General features: G+C 43.5%; 2 protein-coding genes across 2 annotated transcripts in view; one reads left to right on the plus strand and one right to left on the minus strand.

Annotated features, from left to right (window-relative positions):
* Positions 1–3,102, minus strand: part of hdac5 (histone deacetylase 5) — a 54,778-nt gene extending 51,676 nt beyond the window's left edge. The window contains exon 1 of the mRNA XM_084571306.1: positions 2,712–3,102. The gene's annotated coding sequence lies outside the window, so the exon portion shown is untranslated. The remainder of the gene's footprint in view (positions 1–2,711) is intronic.
* Positions 3,103–11,541: 8,439 nt separating this feature from the next.
* cyb561 (cytochrome b561) lies at positions 11,542–21,832 on the plus strand. Its single transcript, XM_084571246.1, has 6 exons — positions 11,542–11,630; positions 13,573–13,780; positions 18,548–18,646; positions 18,758–18,861; positions 18,949–19,106; positions 19,801–21,832. Exons 2-6 carry the CDS (start codon positions 13,576–13,578, stop codon positions 19,991–19,993), a joined length of 759 nt encoding a protein of 252 aa, XP_084427372.1. The 5' UTR covers positions 11,542–11,630; positions 13,573–13,575; the 3' UTR covers positions 19,994–21,832.
* Positions 21,833–21,921: the final 89 nt, after the last annotated feature.

A 21,921-nucleotide genomic window follows, 5' to 3' on the forward strand; every position in this document is an offset into this window, starting at 1 on the left:
GGATCAACTCTGGTACTGGCACAGATAGTAGCTTGTTTACTGGTAGCCACTGGGAAGTAGTCACGTCCTGTACTGCTCGTACTGCAAATGCAGTTTGCTGCATTTTAGCCATTCACGCTCAACTATTTACACACACAGGAACATTAGTTGGAGTTTTTAGACAGTCAGTTGTAACGCTGGGTGTCATACAGTAGTTGAGTTGCAGGTTGGGCTTGGTTTTGAAGACTACTGTCTTCATTTGCAGTAAAAGAGACATTCAAGATTACTCGGTGCACTCTTGTGCCTTTCATAGATGCATATACAAATATGTTATAGGGCAATAAACACAGGTTGATACCCATATTTCATTCTCAAAGGGGATCAGTTCTGGTTTTGGCATCTTGCAATTTTTGTAGCTTCTTTACTGGTAGCCATTGGGATGTTGGCTTACAGTCATCAGCTACCCATCAATAAGATATCCGTGTGCCCTTGTCTAGCTTTAGTAGCTTGTACTGTGAATGCAGTTTGCTGCGTGTTAAACATTCATGCACAAGCAAAGAAAAAAAAAACCCCAGCAACATCACATGCACGCTCTCTGTAGAGTTTTTAGACAGCTGTAACAAAAGGTGACATAGTCGGATTTCAGGTTGGGATGGTTTTTGACGGACTACTGGCTTCATATTTGCAGTAAAATGCTTGACGGATTCATGATCAGCCAGTGCACTCTTCTGCCATTCATAAATGCATATACAAATGTGGACATGTTACGGGACAACAAAGACAGGTTAATGGCCGTATTTCATTCCCAAAGAAGAGCACATCTGGTATCTAGCAATTTGTGTAGCTTTTGTGTGCCCTCTGCTAGCTTGTACTGTAAATGCAGTTTGCTGCGTGTCAGCCAAAGTTGCACAAGCAACAAAATGCATTTATTTTCACATCCAGCAACATCACATGTATACTCTCTTTGGAGTTACAAAGGGTGACACAGTCAGGTCGCAGGCTGGGCTTGCTTTTTGACGGACCACCGTCTTCATTTGCAGAATCTCGACAGATTCAAGACTAGTCGGTGCACTTGCGTTCCTTTCGTACGCATATACACAAATATGGACATGTTATGGGACAATGAACACAGGTTGAAAGCCGTATTTCATTCCCAAAGATGTTCACATCTGGTAGGCTACTGGTATCTAGCATTTTCTGTAGCTTTTGTGTGCCCTCTGCTAGCTTTTACTGTAAATGCAGTTTGCTGCGTGTTAGCCAAAGGTGCACAAGCAACAAAATGCATTTTCACATCCAGCAACATCACATGTATAGCCTCTTTGCAGTTACAAAGGCTGACACAGTCAGGTCGCAGGCTGGGCTTGCTTTTTGACAGACCACCGTCTTCATTTGCAGAAAATCTTTTGCAGAATCTCGACAGATTCAAGATTAGTCGGTGCATTTGTGTTCCTTTCGTACGCATATACACAAATATGGACAAGTTATAGAACGATAAACGCAGGTTAATGGTTGCATTTCATTCCCAAAGACGATCACATCTGGTACTGGTATCTGGCAATTTGTGTAGCTTTTGTGTGCCCTCTGCTAGCTTTTACTGTAAATGCAGTTTGCTGCGTGTTAGGCAAAGTTGCACAAGCAACAAAATGCATTTTCAAATCCAGCAACATCACGTGTATAGCCTCTTTGGAGTTACAAAGGGTGACACGGTCAGGTCGCAGGCTGGGCTTGCTTTTTGACAGACCACCGTCTTCATTTGCGGATAATCTTTTGCAGAATCTCGACAGATTCAAGATTAGTCGGCGCATTTGTGTTCCTTTCGTACGTTGCAGAACAATTAACGCAGGTTAACAGCTGCATTTCACTCTCAAAGAGGACCAGTTCTGGTTTTGGTATCGAGCATTTTTTGTAGCTTATTATTACCGGCTGCCACTGGGAAGTAGATGCTGGCTACTAGTCATCGACTAACCATCAATGACGCTTGTACTTTGAATGCAGTTTGCCAATCCTGCACAAGCAACAAAAACGCATTCATTTTCACATCCAGCAGCATCACATGCATGCCCTCTTTACAGTTTGGGGTGACACAGAGCGGTCCGTCCGCAGGTTGAGCTTGACTTTTCGCCAGACTGCCGTCTTCATTTGCAGTAAAACACTTGACTCGTGTGCCATTCGCGAAATGCACAAACATTTTGGACACGTTATAGGACGCTACAGACCGGTTAACAGCCATGTTTCGTTCGTCTTTAGCACTGGTAGCAGCTCCTTTACTGGAAACCAGTGGCGAGTAAACGCTGCAGTCATCAACTAACCATCAATAAAGATAATTGCTGCCTTATGCTAGCTCTGGGCTTGGTCTGTGGGTGGTAGCTGGTTAACTTTTTCGGCTGCCTTCAGTTGTACGCCAGCTCGCTGCGCTGCTATTATGCGCCAAGTTAACTCTCCCAGGCGCACGGTTTAGCTCGCCGTGCGGAGGGGCAGAGATAATAGCCGTGATAATAACTGTTACCTGCTCGGTTAGCCTCGTAGCTAGCCGCGGCGCTAAGTAAACACTAACTGTTTCCAAGTTGGCTAACGTGTAGTAGGAGCGGAGGCGGAGGGGTTAGCAGGAACAAAATGTCACCTATTCAAATAAAAATGAATAGAAAAGAGAACAGCTGTCTGTGGGTGTCCTCCTCGGACGGCCGCGCACACATTTACGCACACTCTCTCTCTTTCCCAGTCACAAACGGTACCGTGGATGTCGGCGGGTCCTCCTGGAACGCGTATTAGCGCAGAGGTCGCTTCCTCCCGGCTTTGCTTTCCGCCGAGGCTCGGTGCCTGTGTGCGCGTGTGTGCGCGTCCTCCCCCCGGTAGAGGCTCCGTCCTCTGCGCTTTTATTTCGCACGACGAAAACGCGTAATTTACCAAGCGGGTCGCGTCTCACCTCCTACCGTTTCACCTCCTCCATATTTACAGTCTCTCTCTCTCTCTCTCTCTCTCTCTCTCTCTCTCTCTCCAACACCAACAACAACATTATTGACGTCCTCCCTCCTGCCACGTGACTCGTCTGCTGGGGCTAAAAATAGCCTCAATAGAAACCAGCGGAGGCAGACAGGAGGCACAGATAGAGGCAGGAGGACGCATTTACCCCTTAATTTGACATGTTTGCCCGTTTAAGCCGTGCTTTTGTCACGTCCCCCTGGCTCCCCCGCGCGCGCAAACGCACGCGCATCTGCACGCATAACTTCTCCAGCCTAAAGTCGACTACTTCTCTCCTTCGGACGAGGAGTGTAGCCGCTGAAACGCTTCCAAATGCTATTGTGCAATAGATGCATTGCCGAAACAAGTTGGCTACCGAGTTAATCAACTAGTTAATCAACAAAAAAAAAAAAAAAGGGCAGACTTTGATTTCCTTCTCTGAGCTCGAGTGTCAATGCTCCTCATGAAAAAAAAAATGACCCAAAAAATGTAAACCAGTCTTCGAAAAACACCCTGAAAGTTGTTTAAATAACTCCCGGTGAGCTTAAAGAAGCTTTTCATGCTGGGAAATCTGGGATTATTGTTCTGTTTTGTGAGTTTAATCAAATCCAGACCCGCAGCGGCCTCCAGAGTCCGCCCGTTTAGTCTGGTAACTTTGATTTGTGTTGTGGGAATGTGCGCCTGCAAAGCACCACATGCAGTGAAGCGATATGGCTGTGTTGCCTCATCTTAAAACTGTCTTGTAGATAGTTCTTCCCCTCATCTTAATGAGTCAAAGTACTGTGCAAACCCACGGGCCAGTGCCCAGACGGAAACCTGCATTCGAAGGTTCGCGTTGGCTTCATCGGCGTGCTTTCTGTTGCAGTAAAACAAGGTTGCGCATTCAAACAAGAAGAAGCTTTGGAGCACACACTGAGGAGTTACGGTGCCAACGACAAACATATTGCTAACGGTGTAGGCAAATACTTATAGGCGCTGGCACTTTAAGGCCGTTAATGATGCTATTTCAGATAAAATATTTGACCTTAATATTCAATATATGTCTATAATCACCGTGACTAGATTCAATTCCCACGTCTGCCTGCTGTAGCTGTCTGCCGGAAACTATCGCTAGTCTTATTTGTGGTGGGACTGTTGTCGGTTCTTTAGTTTTGCCCTTGCTGCTAAAAAAAAAACGTATACCACACCTATACATACCTTTGAAAACCCAGTTTTACTATTGAGCCAGTGCAGTGGGAAGTAGGAGTACTGCAGATGCTGCAGTTGGATGATTTGCCCACGTTTGATCACAGGTTGATGTTTTGGCCATATGCCGTTGCAAGAATGCAGCTGTGCAGTTGTGTTCTGAAGATTTTTCTTTGCCGTATCAGTGTGTGATTAATGAAACACACGTATAAAGACAAAACCACTGAGGGCAGCCACATCTTCACAACACCACACACTAACGCTAGGTTTCATAGTATTTTAGTTTTACTCTGACACTTGAAGTTGTCGCCTTGATTAAATATACTTTCAGGAACAAAGACCACACTTTAATTATATGCAAATAGGTTTATCGGTTGACAGTTTGTGAGACAAATGGATAAGAAGGGTCGAAGGGCATGGGATGAAAAGAGGTCGAGGGGATGGGATGAAAAGGGTCAAGGGGAAGGGATAAAAAGGGGCTGAGGGTAATGGATGAAATGAGATGAGATGAGGTCAAGGGGGATGGGATGAAAATGTCGTGGGGAAGGGATGAAAAGAGATGAGATAGGGTCGAGGGGGATGGGATGAAAATGTCGTGGGGAAGGGATGAAAAGAGATGAGATAGGGTCAAGGGGATGGGATGAAAACAGATGAAAGGGCTTCGAGGGGATGTGATGAAAAGGTCAAAGGGAAGGGATGAAAAGGGATGAGATGGGGTCGAGGGGATGGGATGAAAACAGATGAAATGGATCGAGAGGTTGGGATGAAAAAGGTTTCAGGTGATGGGATGAAAAGGAGTCAAAGGGATGGGATGAAAACAGGGAGGGATGTGTAGACTGATGATGGTAGAGGAACCCAGGGAGTGAGACTCCAGGTAATAGCACATCTCAGAAAGCTTCAGATCCTTGTCCCCTGGTTCCTATAATGAAAAGTGGAAGAGGACAAAAAACTGAGAACTAAGAAATCAGCAATATCACCTCATATTTTATATTTTCTGTAGAAATTCACAGTGTAGCTTGAATGATCGTGACTTGTTGATACCGGCAGACAAGCACGCCAACACGTGATTGTGGGTGAGAACATTCTTCCTTTTTTTACTTTTAACACTTAAAGCACTGTGAGAGCGTGGTTTTCATCAAGATGCAAACTATAGCTACTTAGCTCACCGCCAGTGGGGGGTTGGGGGGGGAGGTGAGGACTTGGAACTGCCGCTGCATATTTAGCAGAGCATGCAGTTGCAGCAGACACTCTGTTCTGGAAGTCTTCAACTTGATCTCGCTGTGCATCGCATTTGCCAAACACAAATTCCCGTTGGGAAACATGCTTCCTAAAAAACATTAAAGCATACATCAAATTTATCTCTCCATAAATCTGAATGTCATCCGTTATCTGGCCACATATGTCTCAGTCTCAGTTAATACCCTCCCATAGTCGAGGACTGTAATGTTTTTGAGCTGTTAGCTTTAGCATCAGTTGTTAAGCATGATATATGTAGCCTTTATGCTCGTAAGCCCAGAGTTAAAGTTAGGTGGAGTTTAAGGGTTTTTAGCATTAGCATTATTAACTTTTAGCATTATTGTAGCAAACCATATCCACCGCTGTTGACTAGAAATTAGCATGTGGAGGAGGTGGAGGGAATAGGAAAAAAAAAAAAAAAAAAGGAACATTGGGGGACAAAATAAGAGGCCCGAACGGGAAGGCAACAAAGGAGGTCGGACAAAAACACGTTGAAAGGAGGACATAATCACGGGAGAGAAATAAGGCGAAGACTGGAGGTGGGAAGATGGACGGCTGGAGAAGGCCTGCGAAAAAGGAAAAAAAAAAGGAGAGCGGAGGGGAGGCATTCTGCATGAACAGAGGAGCACAACGAGGAGAGGAAAGCGGAGGGTGCAAATGAAAAGGGACGGAGAAAGTGCGAGACAGAAATAGAGAGAAAGAGAGAGAAATAAAGAGCTATTCTGGTAATGATGTTGTTGCCATGGAGACGCCATCCTCAGTCTGACTGCTCCACAGGTGCCGCGTGGGTATTTTTAAAAGGGCTCCGCTGATTGGCGCAGGTCTTGGGAACAGACGGATATGGATTGGCTGACATAGGTAAAGGTCAAAGGTCACAATGTTGGTCTCTTTCATTCCATTACTTGTCTATAAATAGGCCTGGTCATACTAAAATAATTGACATGAATATACTGTGTACTGCCCAGTGCGAATTCAACTACACACCGTGCCACACAAGTCCCTATTAACCTGAAAGACACTTACATAATCAATATTTTTACAAAAACAATGGATTGTATGATGGCGTGTATAGGTTAGAGTAAATACTGGACACTAAACACTAATAAATAATGATGCAGCCCTCCTAAACTCTACTGAGAATTTTAGTGTTATTCAGCTCATTGTTTGGGTTTCACAGCTCATGGCTGTCTGGTCTTGCAGCAGGCAAGACTGGATTGGCGAGAAACTCCCCGAGGGCCCCAGACTACCAGGGGACAAGCTACCACAAGGCAATTAGCCTGTGACAATACAATGGATTTCAGGTTATTTTCATTATGTCTGCGCCACCATGCAAAATAGGGGCCCACGGAACAGTTTTGGCCAAACCCTTGTACTCAAAGTCAATGTTAAAGTCAGCTTTAATGACAATTCTGACATGTGCAACACATCCACAGGATCTAAAATGTGTATAAACAAAATAGAATAAAAATTAAGGCACATAACAACAGACATAAAGTGGCTGGTGCAAGTTGTGCAGGTGCAAAAAGGGATAAAACGAGTCAATAAATATAATATACACTATAAATGTCACAGACGAAGCGTAGAACGGGGGGGAGAGGGCAGAGAGTTGAGCTTCCTGACAGCCTTCTATTGACGTAGCCCAGACCAGACCTGGATGCCTGCCCAACAACAAATGTCACCGTTAGCGGTTAGCAGCATTTAGCAGGTAAAGAGTCAAATATGTCCTCCTGGACTTGGTAGATACCAAAAACAGAGCTAAAAAAGAAAGTGTTTCGGGTATGATGTAAATAGGAAACTGAAAGCTACCTCAGTCTAATAATAAAAGGTGAGAGTTCACTATAGTCGTTGTGTGTCTGTAGTTTGTTGTTAGACAAAGCATTACCGTGGATGGACATATTTTAAAATTTAACATTTTACATTTTTCTGTGGTTCTACAACTTTGGATAGGCTAGCTTCCACAGTCTAGATGTTTCTCCGTGTTTCCTGTATTTATGCTAAGTTAAGCTAAGCTAAGCTAAGCTAGCTCATGCCGAACACTTATCTGAAAGGTATTATTCCTGTAAATAATAAATAATAGAAAAAAAAAGATCGTTTAGTAGCTATATAGACAAACAACTATATAAATCTGCAGTTGGTGGAGACCAAAACAAAGCTAAAAGGAAAGTGTTTGGGTATGCAATAAGGAAGAAACTGAATTCTAATCATCTTGTGTTTATAGTGATTTTGTATATAGTTAATTACTCTGACCTTACAAAAAAATCTGTTATTAGGAGTGAAAAACATTTTAATCTTTACATCAAAGTTAATGTTGACAAAGCATTACCGTGGATAGAAATACTTTAAAATTTAACATTTTACATTTTTCTGTGGTGCTACAACTTTGGATAGGTTAGTTTCCGCAGTCTAGATGTTTCTCCGTGTTTCTTATTTATGTGCTAAGCTAAGCTAAGCTAAGCTAAGCTAGCTGATGCGGAACCCTTATCTGACAGGTATTAATACTGTAAATGGTCTTGCGTTTAGCTGATAAGTTCGTGTTTAGGTTGTTTCCTTTATCCCACCTTGAGATAAAAAAATGATTGTTTACAAGCTATATAGACAACTGTATATCTGCAGTTGGTGGAGACCAAAACAAAGCTAAAAGGAAAGTGTTTGCAATAAGTAAAAGTAAAATAAATAAATGTAACCATTTTACATTTTTCTGTGGTTCTACAACTTTGGATAGGCTAGCTTCCACAGTCTAGATTTTTTCCTGTTTTTGTGCTAAGCTAAGCTAAGCTCATGCCAAACCCTTATCTGAAAGGTATTAATCCTGTAAATGGTCTTGTGTTTAGCTGATAGTCTCGTGTTTTGGTTGCTTCCTTTACCCCACCTTGCAAAGTGAAAAAGAACAAAAGATAACTTAGTAACTATGCAGACAACTAATTCCCTCTGGAGCCTCTTAGCTTCGAGCTAAGCTAAGCTAGCACATTTGGAGCACTTACATCTGAAAGGTATTAATCTAACTGTCGTCTCGGCCGGAAAGCAACTCATCAAATTCACCGTGCATAATGACAAAAATGTGACCTCGCGCCGCACCAGTGGGTGGATGTAGAATCTCAGACTAATAGAAGCGCGACAGGTTCAAACCCACACAGGTAGAAATGTGTCCGGTCACACTGAAGGAGGGAGACTTTTATTACTGCACCGGGAAGAAGGTTGGAGGGAGGAAACGGTCTCTCAGGTGTCTTTAAAAGCTGCCGTGAAAGATGAAGACAGGGATGGATGGAGAGAGAGAGAGAAAGTGATGAGAAAATATTAACAAATAACATGTCAATATGCGGCGCACACACACACACACACACAAACACCGCTAAAGGAGCAGTGGTGAGTCAGCCTCCTGTGAGTCACAGGAGAAATCAGAAATGTCAGACAGAAAAAGAGCACACACACACCGACACACACTAAAACACACACACTAACACACACACACGGGCTGCAGACACCAGTTTCTGACATTAATGAAGATAGCCTTGACAACTGTTCTCTTTCCACCTTCTAAAAAAGTAAGAGTGGAAGTCTTGACGCACGTTCAGCAGAGGCGCAGAAACCTGGCGAACACGTGAGCCGTGGCCCGCCCCCCCCCCCCCCCCCCCAACTTAACACCCATCCATTTTCCAAACACGCTTTTTATTTTTTAAATGTTTCACAAGGCAGCGGCGCAAATTTATAAATTAAGCAACACTCTCACGGCAACTGTACTGCGCGCAGAAGCATCGCCTAATTGTGCATGAAAGCTTTTCTGTAGTTTTTGCCATCATCCCCCCATGCACCCCCACCCCACCCCGGTGCATCTCCAGACCCCTGGGTGAACGGCAGTGATCCTGCAGCTTCGCTAAATGTCAGACTGCTAAATAAATAAAAAAATAAATGTCAGGCCACTAAGTCAATTATCAAGGACTGCGGCGCCCTCAAGAGGACAGGACCACAGAGTGCATGGGTAGTAACTGACAGCAGTTCCTTCAGTGCACTGCCTTTATACAGCATGATGCTTAAACACAATACAAATCTAAACCCAGAACAATATGAGATAGAGACATGAAGATAAGCAGCGTTAAAAACAAACGTCTAACCATGCACGGTACAGCTAGCATGTCTTGTGATGTCTGCATCTGGACTGTTGCATGTTGTCTGTGCTCCAGGCCTCTGCGTTTAAGGACAACTCAATTTGAAATTAGACTAAACGCATACTGGCTTAAAATCTCGGCTTTAATTACGTTAAGCGTTTCTGGACCGTGAGCCATGTCAACAACATGTTCACTGAGAGCTGGGGTTTGGTTTGAGGTGGGGTTATATTTCTGTGTGAGGAGTAAACAGTGACCGATGTTAAAGGAAGCTGGAGAAACGCTCGAGTGAATGGCAATATGCGCCGGAGATTATGAGAGAGATTATGAATGAGTGAAAAATGTTTCGTGTGGTGAGGAAACACTACCTTGTGACTCGTGGTCCAAGGACCTAGGTCAGGGGCGTCAAACTCATTTTAGTTCGAGGGCCACATACAGTAACAATTTGATCTCAAGCGGGCCGGACCAGTAAGATAATAACCTATAAGTAACGACAGCTCCTGATTTTTTTCATTTGTTTTAGTGCAAAAAAGAACAAGTAAATTAGGAGAATGTTTACAGTTGATGTATCCTTTAAAAAAGGAAATTTCTTAAGCAAAATAAGTGCAGTTTGGGCACTTTGCTGTCTGTTGTTTAATCCTGGGGGTCTGTGTTGTGTTCTGTTCACTTCTCTTACTGAAACAGTGGACAACTTAGGGCTAACAGTTATTTTCATTGAAAATCTGCTGTCTTCTATGTAATTTTCACACTGTGGGCCAGATTAGACCCTGTGGCGGGCCGCTTTTGGCCCACGGGCCGTATGTTTGACACCTGCGACCTAGGTGAACAAATGTCCCTGTCAAAGATGAAGAAACCAGAACTGCAAGATGCTAAACCCCTGAAGAACAAATAAAACCGAAAAGTTGCAGTGGTGGAACAAGGCAACGGGACGCGTGCGGGGGAGCCTACCAGGAGTTTTCATCATTCAGAAGGACAGAGCTTTGTGACGGCAAAGAGGTGGCAATTCACCTGATCCCAGTCGTATTCAGGTGCAGCCCGTCTGCTAACGACCACACTGAGTTAGAGGCGACACAGGGGCACGAACTGAAGGTGTGTAGGAAATAAAACACTTCACGGATAACCGTCCACTTAAGTTTGAAACAGTGCATGAGTTAAAGGCGTGCACCTCCCCCACAGATATGCTCTTATACTGATGTAAAGTCACTTAAAGCCGAGACTCGTCCCTGCATCGTGAGTTAAGCCAGTGGTTTAGAGTCAAATACACCTTAATGAGCCACAGCTTTTCTTTTTCTAATCCAGCTGGTGTTAAAACTTGCTTGAAATCTGAGTCACTTCCTTGGCGTGCTGCTGCAAAAAGTGGCACCGCTGTGTGGGGATATTTGAAGGCGCAGCTTGTGCAGCATAAAATCAGTCAGTCATGAATGGCACGTTTTTTAAATTTATTTTGTTCGCTTGCTGACGAAGCCACCTTGTATTTAACCATTTCAAACGCGACTGCTTCATTAACATATTAGCATGCCTAAATAAATCGCTCTCTGGGTGACGACACAACCCCAGCTTCTCTCTTAACCCTTCCGGGAGCAGAAGCAGCAAAGGGGGGGGGGGGGGGGGGGCGGCGGCAGCTTTAATTTAGCCGCTGATTAATCCGATTTACTTCCACTAATGAGCCGCTGTGATTCTAAAACAGTCACTCCCATCCTCCTCCTCCTCCTCCTCCTTCCCCCCTTCACCTCCTGCTCCTCCTCCTCCTCTCCAAATCCATCCCCCCGCTCCAGCGTCGCCAAGGCAACGCACCTTGCTGTTAGTCATCGATCTGCGCAGTCCACCTAACCCCCCACCCAAGCATCTCTCTCTTGGTGACACTTAAGAGTTGAATTAAACGCCTCATTTTGCATAATTCAATAAATTTAGCGTTTATTTGCATAAATACCAATGATGATAATAATAATAATAAGAAGAAGAATGATTATGCTGGCAGTGCGTTTTGCTTCCTTCTCCTTATCTCAGTCCCACAGTCACATGGTTTGCGCTGGTTTAGGAGGGCATCCAAAACACACCCACACCCACGCACGCAGAGCACACACACACACACATCTGCGCGGTCTGAGGGCGGATCTGTTAAGTCCAGACTCCAGGACTTCCTCAGCACAGCAAAGCGAAGCCTGCAGCGCAGTGAGTATTAACCTCCACCGGCTTCTTTATTGTCCATTTCCCCTTTTTCCTATTGTGCGTTTCTTGTTTTTCCTTCTTTCTTTCTTAACACCACTATCAACATCAGATAAATATAGGCTACTGTCCCTGAAAAGTACAAATATTGGCTGCCGTCGCGTCGCGTTGATGTCAGGTAGCTAACAGGTGCCAGCGCACCGCCGCGGCGTGTCATTTAATTGCAATCGCCTCGTAATTCTTGCTCCTGTGACACTTTTACGAGGTGTCTGAGCAGGTGATGAGCCTCGAACGCAACAGTGGCAAGTGTCAGCCATAACTGTCTTTGCAGAGGTTGTGATAGTAATTGACTTTTGGGTGCGTCAAAGGGTCGTTTGATTTCGGCTCGCTTCTGCTACGTGCCCTCTTAAAGCTGCTGTTGACAGCCGCCAGCTCCTGTGCGACACTTCCTGTTATGACCCCTTAACGCCACCGGCGTATCTCATGACTCCTTGTTGATGAAAAACATGATTAAAAAAAAACAAACAAAAAAAAAAAGATCAGATGCGGGCTTTGTGAAACATTATATCATGTTATTCTCAGGGCTTTGCGCTGAGTAGTCCTGTTCTCACAGTCACAGATGTTTGAGACATGGCAGCATTTGCTCCTGCCAGCAGAAAAGCCAGTGTTTATGTATTTACCTACAGCAACCATCGCCTTAGTGGATGTAGAAGTGTGAGATGTTCCTCAAAGCACCCTTTAGAAGTACTTAAACTTCACTCAAGTCTTTTCATGCTCACATTTCACTGCATCTCATTGGGAAACCTCAAGCACTGCGTGGTGTACACCGCTGTGAAGCATGGCGGCAGCAGCATCATGAAATGCATTCATCTGACGCTCAGAAGAAACTGGACGATGCGGCAGGACGATGAGCCTAAGCTTCAAAGTAAATCTACTGCGGAAAGATTTTAAACAACAACCTTGGGTAATGTGCCAAGTCATGTTGCGTGCTAGCACTAGTAGTAGATTGTGGTTATGGTGTGTTACTTCAGGCTATGTAATCTCCATCCTGTCCTTAGCTCTGGCCTGTCAGCTTTACTGACTAACTGCAACGGAGGCAAGGGTCTCCAGAGGAGTCCCATGGTGGATTTCTTTACTTATACCAGTCGTCATGTTCGTGGCCGTAAAAGAGCGAGATTTTCCTCAGGTACCTTTTCGTCAAACTTCACTCAAGTCTTTTATACTTACATTTAACTACATTTTCATTGGGAAATATTGAGCACTGCATACCAGAATGAATACAGTGAATCCCCACTGTGAAGCACGGCGGCGGCAGCATCATGCCGTTGGATGTCCTGCCCTGCCGCCTTTGAGTGCAAAATGTATTCCTGACTGTCGGCTGAAGCTCGAAAGAAGCTGGACAACGCAGCAGGACAGTAACCCTAAGCGTCAAAAAGTATTTTAAAAACCCCTTTTGGAGTAACATGTCAAGTCATGTTGTGCGCTCTCAGTACACATATTGTGGTTATGGTGTGTTATATCACGCTGCGCAACCCCCATGAAGGACTGTCTGCCTTGTGTGTAGTTCTTACCCTGAGAACCGTCTTTCAAAAGCATCCTTCTTTTTGTATGCAATTCCATGCTCGACTGTCAGCTCTTCAGGACATCATGTGGCCCCTGACCTCTCATTGTCTCCACCCAGATAGAAACTTAAAGAGCGCGTAAAGATGCCGAAGCATCCTTAGCTGTGTGCTTCATGGATACAAATCCTTATATTTAAGGTGGTAAAATGTGTTTTTGTTCCGCCATAAATGCTGAAATAGGTCCAACAAAATTTATTTGTGGGGTACAGATTTGCCACGTCATGCACTGCGTTTGTCTTCGTCTACCTCAGCTTCCTAATTGAATTCGCTCTGGAAATGGTACAGCCCGAGGCATCAGTTGTGATTGCTCTGTTTCTGTCTCTCAGATCATGGATGAATCTGGCCCCCGTCAGGGTCGCTCTTTGTTTGCGGGGCTGGTGGGAGCGTCGCAGGTGCTGGGGCTGGCGTCGGTGGTGCTAACCGGTGTGTGGATGGGTCACTACCGAGGGGGTTTCGCCTGGAATGGCTCCGCACAGGAGTTCAACCTGCACCCCCTGTGTATGGTGCTGGGTCTGGTCTTCTTGCATGGTGACGGTGAGTCTGCACCTGAACACAATACATCCACAGCATCCGTCTAAATGATTCTTCTATCTCTAACTGACAAAAAACTGAACAATCAAACAGTCCATCCCTAGAGCCTTTACGGAAGTGACGTTTTCTCTTTGCAACCACTGATATCTCCCATCACGTCTGTTGTCATGGTTATGAGAAGTCCTTTTGGTTAATCTTCTGTAAATTGAGTGAAACAGGAAGCAAGTCATCATGATTCTGTGTTTTCTTAGGTCTGTGCCTATGAATGCGGTTATACATGTGCATCTTAGCCTCAAGCCACACTCTATTACTGACCTGCTGCATTAGGCCAACACTAACCAGACACACAACAGTTTCCCTCATTCATCCCAGCTAGTCTGATTGTTGCAGAGAAAGGGAACCATTTTTAAAGCGTGTGTTTTTATGACACATGCAGTTTTGACCCGGTTTCCCAACAGGGAATTAAACTGGTTGACAAGGAAAGCGCCTGTCAGCACACAGGGCGCATAAATCAATGCATAAACAAATGATGCACTCATAAAAACCTCTCGCGTGTCCACAATATGACTTACTATTTAGAAACTTCTTATAATTAGTATTTAAAAACTGCAGTTTTTTGGCAAAGAGGGTAATGGTAGCCACTCTTATTTAGGCACCACAAAAATTTTGCAAATGGTTTTAGAGAAGCCAATTTGACCTTATTGTCCTGTTAGCAACAGAGCTAATGGGTTTGGTAACTGATAATTAGCAATCACCTGTTAGTATGAACTGCTTTCATTGTCCCTTTAAAGTAAAACTCTTTATTATAATCATATTTTGACTGACTGGCACTAGTATAGCTAGCCAGTGTTAGCCATTACCTCATAAACTACAGTTGTTCATCATCTAGACACGTGAGAAGTCAATACATCGCAAAGTAGATATAGGTATTTTGTAATACCATGTACATTCAGTTTGTTTTTTCTCTTTCTTGTGAAACTGGACATTTACAGTCCCTTTTTTTAAGACAGGAGTCAATTTCAAGGACATGTTTTGAATCAAGTGTGTGACCTTATTGTCCTATTAGCAACCAAGCTAATGCGCTTGCTAACTGACAATTAACAAAAATTTAGCAAACTTGTTATTAGCCTTATGTCCCTGCAAAGTAAAACTCTTTTATATGATCATATTTTCACGCACTGGCACTACCATGTTCCTAGCTAACTAGTGTGTTAGCGGTTAGCCCCCGCACGACAGTACTTCATCATCTAGACATGCGAGCATTACTACTCCAGGCTTTACGCACTAAATATTTAGTAAAACTATGTAAATTAGCATTTATAGTTATAGTCATATATAGTTTGAGGAGTTAATTTTAAGTACATGTTTTATATTAAGCGTGTGACTTGACTGTCCTGTTAGCAACCAAGCTAAAAAAGCTTGCTAACTAACAATTATCAAACAGTTATCAAACTTGTTATTAGCTTTTTATCCCTGCAAAGTAAAACTCTTAAATATGATTATATTTTGAATGGCACTTGCACGTTCCCAGCTAGCTAGCGTGTTAGCGATTAGTAGTTCACCATTTAGACATGCGAGTACTCACTACTCCACTGAGTGTTATGCACTAAATATTTTGTAAAATCAGGTAAATTAAACTCCAGGTGTGTCATTTGTTATTCTTTTTATTCTCTAGCTGGAGGAGTTTATGTGACTTTATTGTCCTGTTAGCAAACAGCTAATGAGCTTGCAACTGGTGATTAGCAAGCAGTTAGCAAACTTCTTAGCATGAAGACTATTCTGTCCCTGTAAAGTAAAACTAGTTTGTTAGCAGTTACCTTACCAGCTACAATACTTAGGCTTATTTCTGGCATTCTGTTTTGGCCATCTTTCCTTATTTGTGTAAAGTAATCTTCTCTTCTTGTTACTGAAAAAAGTTACATTTCCAAACCACCACTATTACCTGTCTTAATAAATTTGCCACAGGCACTCAAGGTCCTGAAAGAAGAGTCCTTGTACTTTTGGCCTAACTGTGATATTTTCATGCTGACTGCTCATGATGCACCAAATCCCAGTGATGTCAATGATCCATGAAATGAAGACAGCGTGAGATTTCCCTCCTTTTTGGTTGCATGTCTGCAGCCTTGGGTGCTTTTGCTAATGAGCGTAACCACATTAGCTCAACTGGTCCAGCGCTAGATTGCATTAGAGCAATAAAATAAAAGGTCAGCTGGACATTAGATGGGCTCTGGGAAGGGGGGGTTAATGTGAGTTGGAAACACCCTTGGGGGTTCCTCACACAAACACATGTCCGCGCTAACGCGGTTACATTTTGACAGCACATATTTTTTCTTTCTTAATAAACCCTTTTGGCCACTTTCCAGTATGTTTCAACACCTGAGGTTGCGCAGAGCTTATGTGGAGAACAGAACCTTTCAAAAGGCCCTTTCAGCTTTTGGGCCGCTCGCTCTGAACAACAAATGTTGCACCTTGAAAAGAAAAAATATGAAGCTGCTTAGTGGAAATCGAATAAAGCCGCTGGCACAGGTGGCCAAAAGAAAGGATTTAAACTGAACACAATAAGCAGTTGTGTGGGGGTGTACATGAATCTCTCCAGTAAAAGGTGACATTGGGGGCTCTGTCTGTGCACAGTACATATGTCTGTCAGCCCTTTAACCCAGCCTTATACATTCAATATGTAGTACATATACACTATATTACCAAAAGTATTCGCTCATCCATTCAAATGATCAGAATCAGGTGTTCTAATCACTTGGCCTGGCCCCAGGTGTATAAATTCAAGCACTCAGGCATGCAGACTGTGAAACAAGACATTTGTGAAAGAATGGGCCGCTCTCAGGAGCTCAGTGAATTCCAGCGTGGAACTGTCATAGGATGCCACTTGTGCAACAAATCCAGTCGTGAAATTTCCTCGCTCCTAAATATTCCACAGTCAACTGTCAGCTCTATTATAACAAAATGGAAGCGTTTGGGAAAAACAGCAACTCAGCCACGAAGTGGTAGGCCACGTAAAGTGACGGAGAGGGGTCAGCGGATGCTGAAGCGCATAGTGCAAAGAGGTCGCCGACTTTCTGCACAGTCAATTGCTACAGAGCTACAAACTTCATGTGACCTTCAGATTAGCCCAAGTACAGTACGCAGAGAGCTTCATGGAATGGGTTTCCATGGCCGAGCAGCTGCAGCCAAGCCACACATCACCAAGTGCAATGCAAGGCGTCGGATGCAATGGTGTAAAGCACGCCGCCACTGGCCTCTAGAGCAGTGGAGACGCGTTCTCTGGAGTGATGAATCACGCTTTACCATCTGGCAATCTGATGGACGAGTCTGGGTTTGGAGGTTGCCAGGAGAACGGTACATTTCAGATTGCATTGTGCCAACTGTGAAATTTGGTGGAGGAGGAATTATGGTATGGGGTTGTTTTTCAGGAGCTGGGCTTGGCCCCTTAGTTCCAGTGAAAGGAACATTGAATGCTTCAGGATACCAAAACATTTTGGACAATTCCATGCTCCCAACCTTGTGGGAACAGTTTGGAGCGGGCCCCTTCCTCTTCCAACATGACTGTGCACCAGTGCACAAAGCAAGGTCCATAAAGACGTGGATGACAGAGTCTGGTGTGGATGAACTTGACTGGCCTGCACAGAGTCCTGACCTGAACCCGATAGAACACCTTTGGGATGAATTAGAGCGGAGACTGAGAGCCAGGCCTTCTCGACCAACATCAGTGTGTGACCTCACCAATGCGCTTTTGGAAGAATGGTCAAAAATTCCTATAAACACTCTCCTCAACCTTGTGGACAGTCTTCCCAGAAGAGTTGAAGCTGTAATAGCTGCAAAAGGTGGACCGACATCATATTGAATTCTATGAGTTAGGAATGGGATGGCACTTCAGTTCATAGAATGAGTAAAGGCAGGTGAGCGAATACTTTTGGTAATATAGTGTATCTCCTAATGTCTCCCTCTCACACAGTACTAGTATAACTGTCTTATGCAAATGTTCAGGTTTTCAAATTTAAGCAGAATCAATTAATTTCTATTTAAAGTCCCCAAAGAGAAAGCAGAATGCTTTTTTTTCTGCATATTTATTTTTTCCCTGGAAAAACCTTGTAGACATGGCAGCTTTGTGAGGGGATTTCTGTACAAGTAGAAAGTGGGTGGAGGGACACAAAATTACAGTACACGCCCCTTAGTGCAGGATGAGTCATGAACATTTCTTTCTTTGTTTTTTTTTTTTTTAGAATTTGACAAATACGTTTAATAAAAGCTACAAAACAACTTTGTGCCGTTTCAGATGCTGGCAAACCCAACTGGTGACATATAATAGAAGACACATCCAATTGAAAAATACTTAAGTAAACTGATGTTTAATTCATTTCATGGGGACTTTAATGTGATGAAATCTTGTTGGGATGTTTCCCCATTTTCAGTTTTTAACTGTTGATTTTTTCATGGTTGTTGTCAATATTTTTAAAACTTAGTTTTAAAGTCCAAATTTAGCACATTGCTGCCCTCTGCTGTTTAGTTATGTGTCTTAGTGTTGCGTTACGGCCGCAACTCTTACTAAAACAGTGCAATCCCTAGTGGAAAAACTATGAATAGCTTTTACTTTTATTGAAAAATTGCAGCTAATGTCATTTTTGCACTTTGAAAATTCCAGACTGGACCCTCTTATGGGCCTAGATCTAGAGTGTTGTTTTTCTTCAAGGTTACGAGGACATTTTGATGCCTGATGAAGACCTCTCTTTCTCTTTTTCCCTTTCTCTTCCTCTGCAGCCATCCTGGTCTATAGAGTATTTCGTAATGAGGCGAAGAGGAATGTGAAGCTGCTCCACGGCATCATTCACCTGCTCGCCCTCATCCTCAGCATCATAGGTGAGGGAAAGCGAGCGAGTTGTCATTGTGAAACGAATACCAAATGGTTAGCCTTAGATCTGAGACACTGACATGTCAGTTCTACATGTGTGTCTGATTTTGTTCTTGCAGGTTTTGTTGCTGTGTTTGACTTCCACAGAGCTGCTAAGATTCCAGACATGTACTCCCTACACAGCTGGTGCGGCATGGCTACCTTAATTCTTTTCTGCACACAGGTACACACCCTATTTTTACACGGTATACTGTACGCCACGAAGTGGAACGCGGATTGAAACACAATGCTGTCACTTTGTTTCTTCCAGTGGGTGATGGGATTGATGTTCTTCCTGTTTCCTGTTGCATCGGCATGGCTAAGAGCCTCTTACCTCCCCGTCCATGTGTTCTGTGGCCTGGTCCTACTGGTTATGGCTATAGGGACCAGCCTGCTTGGGATCACAGAGAAACTCCTCTTCAGCATTATGTACGTTGGTCTGCCCTTATCTTTTGATATACTTATATATAGTCTCTTTCAATGCCATCTCTTGTGAATGCAATGTTCTGCTGGGAAACTGGGAAAATTCGTGTGGATGTTACTTAGACATCTACCTCCAACCTAGACCAGACCAGGCACCCCCACCCAATAGCAATGACACTCCTTGATGGCAGCAGCCATCCCCAGAAGGATGCAGCCTGGCACAAGCACATACACAAAAACGGTTTAGGAACAACTCAAAAAACATGAAAAACAGCACAAGGTGTTGACCTGGCCTCCAAATTCACTAGATCCTGAACTGATCAAGTATCTGTGGGATGACCCACAGAGGCCCCTCCTCTCAACCCATAGGACCCAAAGACCTATTGCCAGACACCACAGGACACCCTCAGAAGGCCCATGTCCACTCTCTGACGAGTCACAGCAGTTTTGGAGGCAACAAGGGTGACCTACACAATATTAGGAAGGTGGTCATAATGTTATGTCTGATCAGTGTATGTATAGCCTGTATAAAAACAAGCTGAAACTCAGCACCATCAATAGCATTTAATAGTACTCCAGCCTTCTCGCTGCACTGAGTCGACTAATCTGTACAACCACTAGGATGCATCTTATCTAAGTTTGCATCGGTCTCTTTCTTTACCTCTGTCTCCTGAATGTCCTCCTCTCTTTTCGGATTCAGGCCCACCTACTCCAAATTTGCCCCGGAGGGAGTTCTGGCCAACGTCTTGGGGATCCTGCTGGTGTGCTTTGGTGTCCTACTGGGTTACTTGATCACCAGGGAGGAGTACCGGCGCCCGCCAAACCCAGAGGAGGAGACTCTCTCGGTCCACTTCAAGACCCTGACCGAGGGTGGGTCTCCGACCACGCCCTGACCTCACTCGTGACACCTGGTGCCTCCCTCCTCATGTGGATACAAAGTCCAGACTAGCTGTGCCATCAGTCTCTGTCAATACCTACGTACGAAGTCATGCATTTAAATTTCAAATTAGTTTTTTGGTCCATCTCACAAGTGTGATTTAGAGCAACTGTGGGCTGCGCACATATTGATTCAACTTGAGTTTGAGTGCAGTAACTTTTACGTTATCAACTGCTGTGCATTTCCCAAGTTTACATCACAACGCCCATTTGTCTTAAACGTCCCCTTGACTCCTTCACTTACACCATGTCTACGCAGAAGGTGTAGCGTCATGCAACACAAGCAGACACTTGTCTTTAACACAAAGGAGCCTATACCTCATGACCAAGTAAAGAAGGTAAAAACTGAACACTAAATAAAGCAGCTGAAAATCACACAATCACCTCTCACGCTGCCATCGTTTTTGCAAATATATTTGTGACTGAGAAGTATTCCTACATAACCTAATGAGAGCTACCATTCCTGTATCTGTATATTAGTTGATCATTTAAGATAATCTTTACTTATCACACGCTATAGGATAATCTGTTAACATCTGTCACCTCCAGCAAGGATAAACCAAACAGACCTGTCTCACCTGGTCTAATCAGCTCAGTAGTGGTTGTGTGGGTGGCCATCTTTCTCAAGACAGCATCAGAATTTAACCTAATTCTCAATATCTACAAAAAGAAAGCATTTTCCTTAAAAGTGGTTTCTTTTATGAGTACAAATAATACATTTGATCAGTTCTAACCTCTTAAAAGCACCAAAACAGCCTTAATTATAAGTGAAATATAAGGGTAGTCGAGTGGACTAGAGTAGCTCTGCATAATTCATGAATTTAAAACAAATCCTCAGTTCTTATGTCTGAAACATTTAAATTCCTGTCTCTGCGGTCTTCATTTTAAGCCCACTTTCCTAAGACTGGACAACTCCTGAAAGTCTGCAAGTCTGGTGTGTTGTGCCTGTAGCACATGATCAAAAGTTGAAAACCCCTCCAGAAACCTACAAGAATTACCTTATTACCTCATCATTTGAAACTGTTGCATATGGAAAATGACAGAAAACAAAATAGGTCTCCCTTAAGGTAAATAACCTATTAACAGCTGATGTCAGCTCAGCTTTTGATGCCGTTGATTGCCTTGAAAGGCTGGTTGGCCTCAGGGATGCTTCCCAGAGATAATTGCTTTAGATTGTTCTTGTCAAACGGAACACATGCAGCAATCATTGGTGATGCCTCCTCTGACCTGCGGTGTTCCCCAAAGCTCCATCCTTGGTCCCTTGCTGTTTTCTCTTTACTTCCTCCCACTGGAGCACAGTGTTCATCATGATTGTTATGCAAACCATACCCAGTTTTATTTGCCCACTAGTAAGGTGTTTGTATTTAAATGTCAGTCATGGTTAAAAAAATTAAAAAATCTACCGGGTGTGTGTACAGTTTCTATTATTAGAGTTTGATGCACTTTTCCCTAAAGATGTTAAATTCATATATTTGAATGTGCTTTTTGTTTTTGCCTTTGACTTAAAGACTTACCACTGGATTGTGTCAAAAAGAAAGCTCTGGCAAATTTGCATTAGTCGATGTTATTTATCTTTATGTAGTTCTTGACAATGTCATAGTTTAGAAGGAAGTCCTAATCTAATTGGGACAACCTGAAATAAAAAGGTGTCTGAAATGGTTGCAATTGTCATTCTAATTTTATTTTTTGCAAAATTTTAACATATGATAAATTCTGTGTAGAGCATTATGAATAGTTTCCAACTTGTGATGCCTGTATTTTCTCTCTTTAAGTTTTCTCTTTATGGTAGACTTGGATAATGACATGCTTACCTCCTCACTTGCCTTTTTCTTCACCACGGTAGTGCTCCTGCAATCGTCTGTCGATGTTGCTTTCTATGGATGAC

This window comes from Chelon labrosus (assembly GCF_963514085.1).
Source record: "Chelon labrosus genome assembly, chromosome: 21".
Classification (NCBI taxonomy): domain Eukaryota; kingdom Metazoa; phylum Chordata; class Actinopteri; order Mugiliformes; family Mugilidae; genus Chelon; species Chelon labrosus.

What these genes read in the sequence shown, in the direction of transcription:
- cyb561 (XM_084571246.1), top strand. Translation starts at nt 13,576, where the DNA reads ATGGATGAATCTGGCCCCCGTCAGGGTCGCTCTTTGTTTGCGGGGCTG. An exon ending in CCTCATCCTCAGCATCATAG is followed by an intron (nt 18,647 to 18,757) that starts GTGAGGGAAAGC and finishes TTGTTCTTGCAG; the next exon opens with GTTTTGTTGCTGTGTTTGAC. An exon ending in AAACTCCTCTTCAGCATTAT is followed by an intron (nt 19,107 to 19,800) that starts GTACGTTGGTCT and finishes TTTCGGATTCAG; the next exon opens with GCCCACCTACTCCAAATTTG.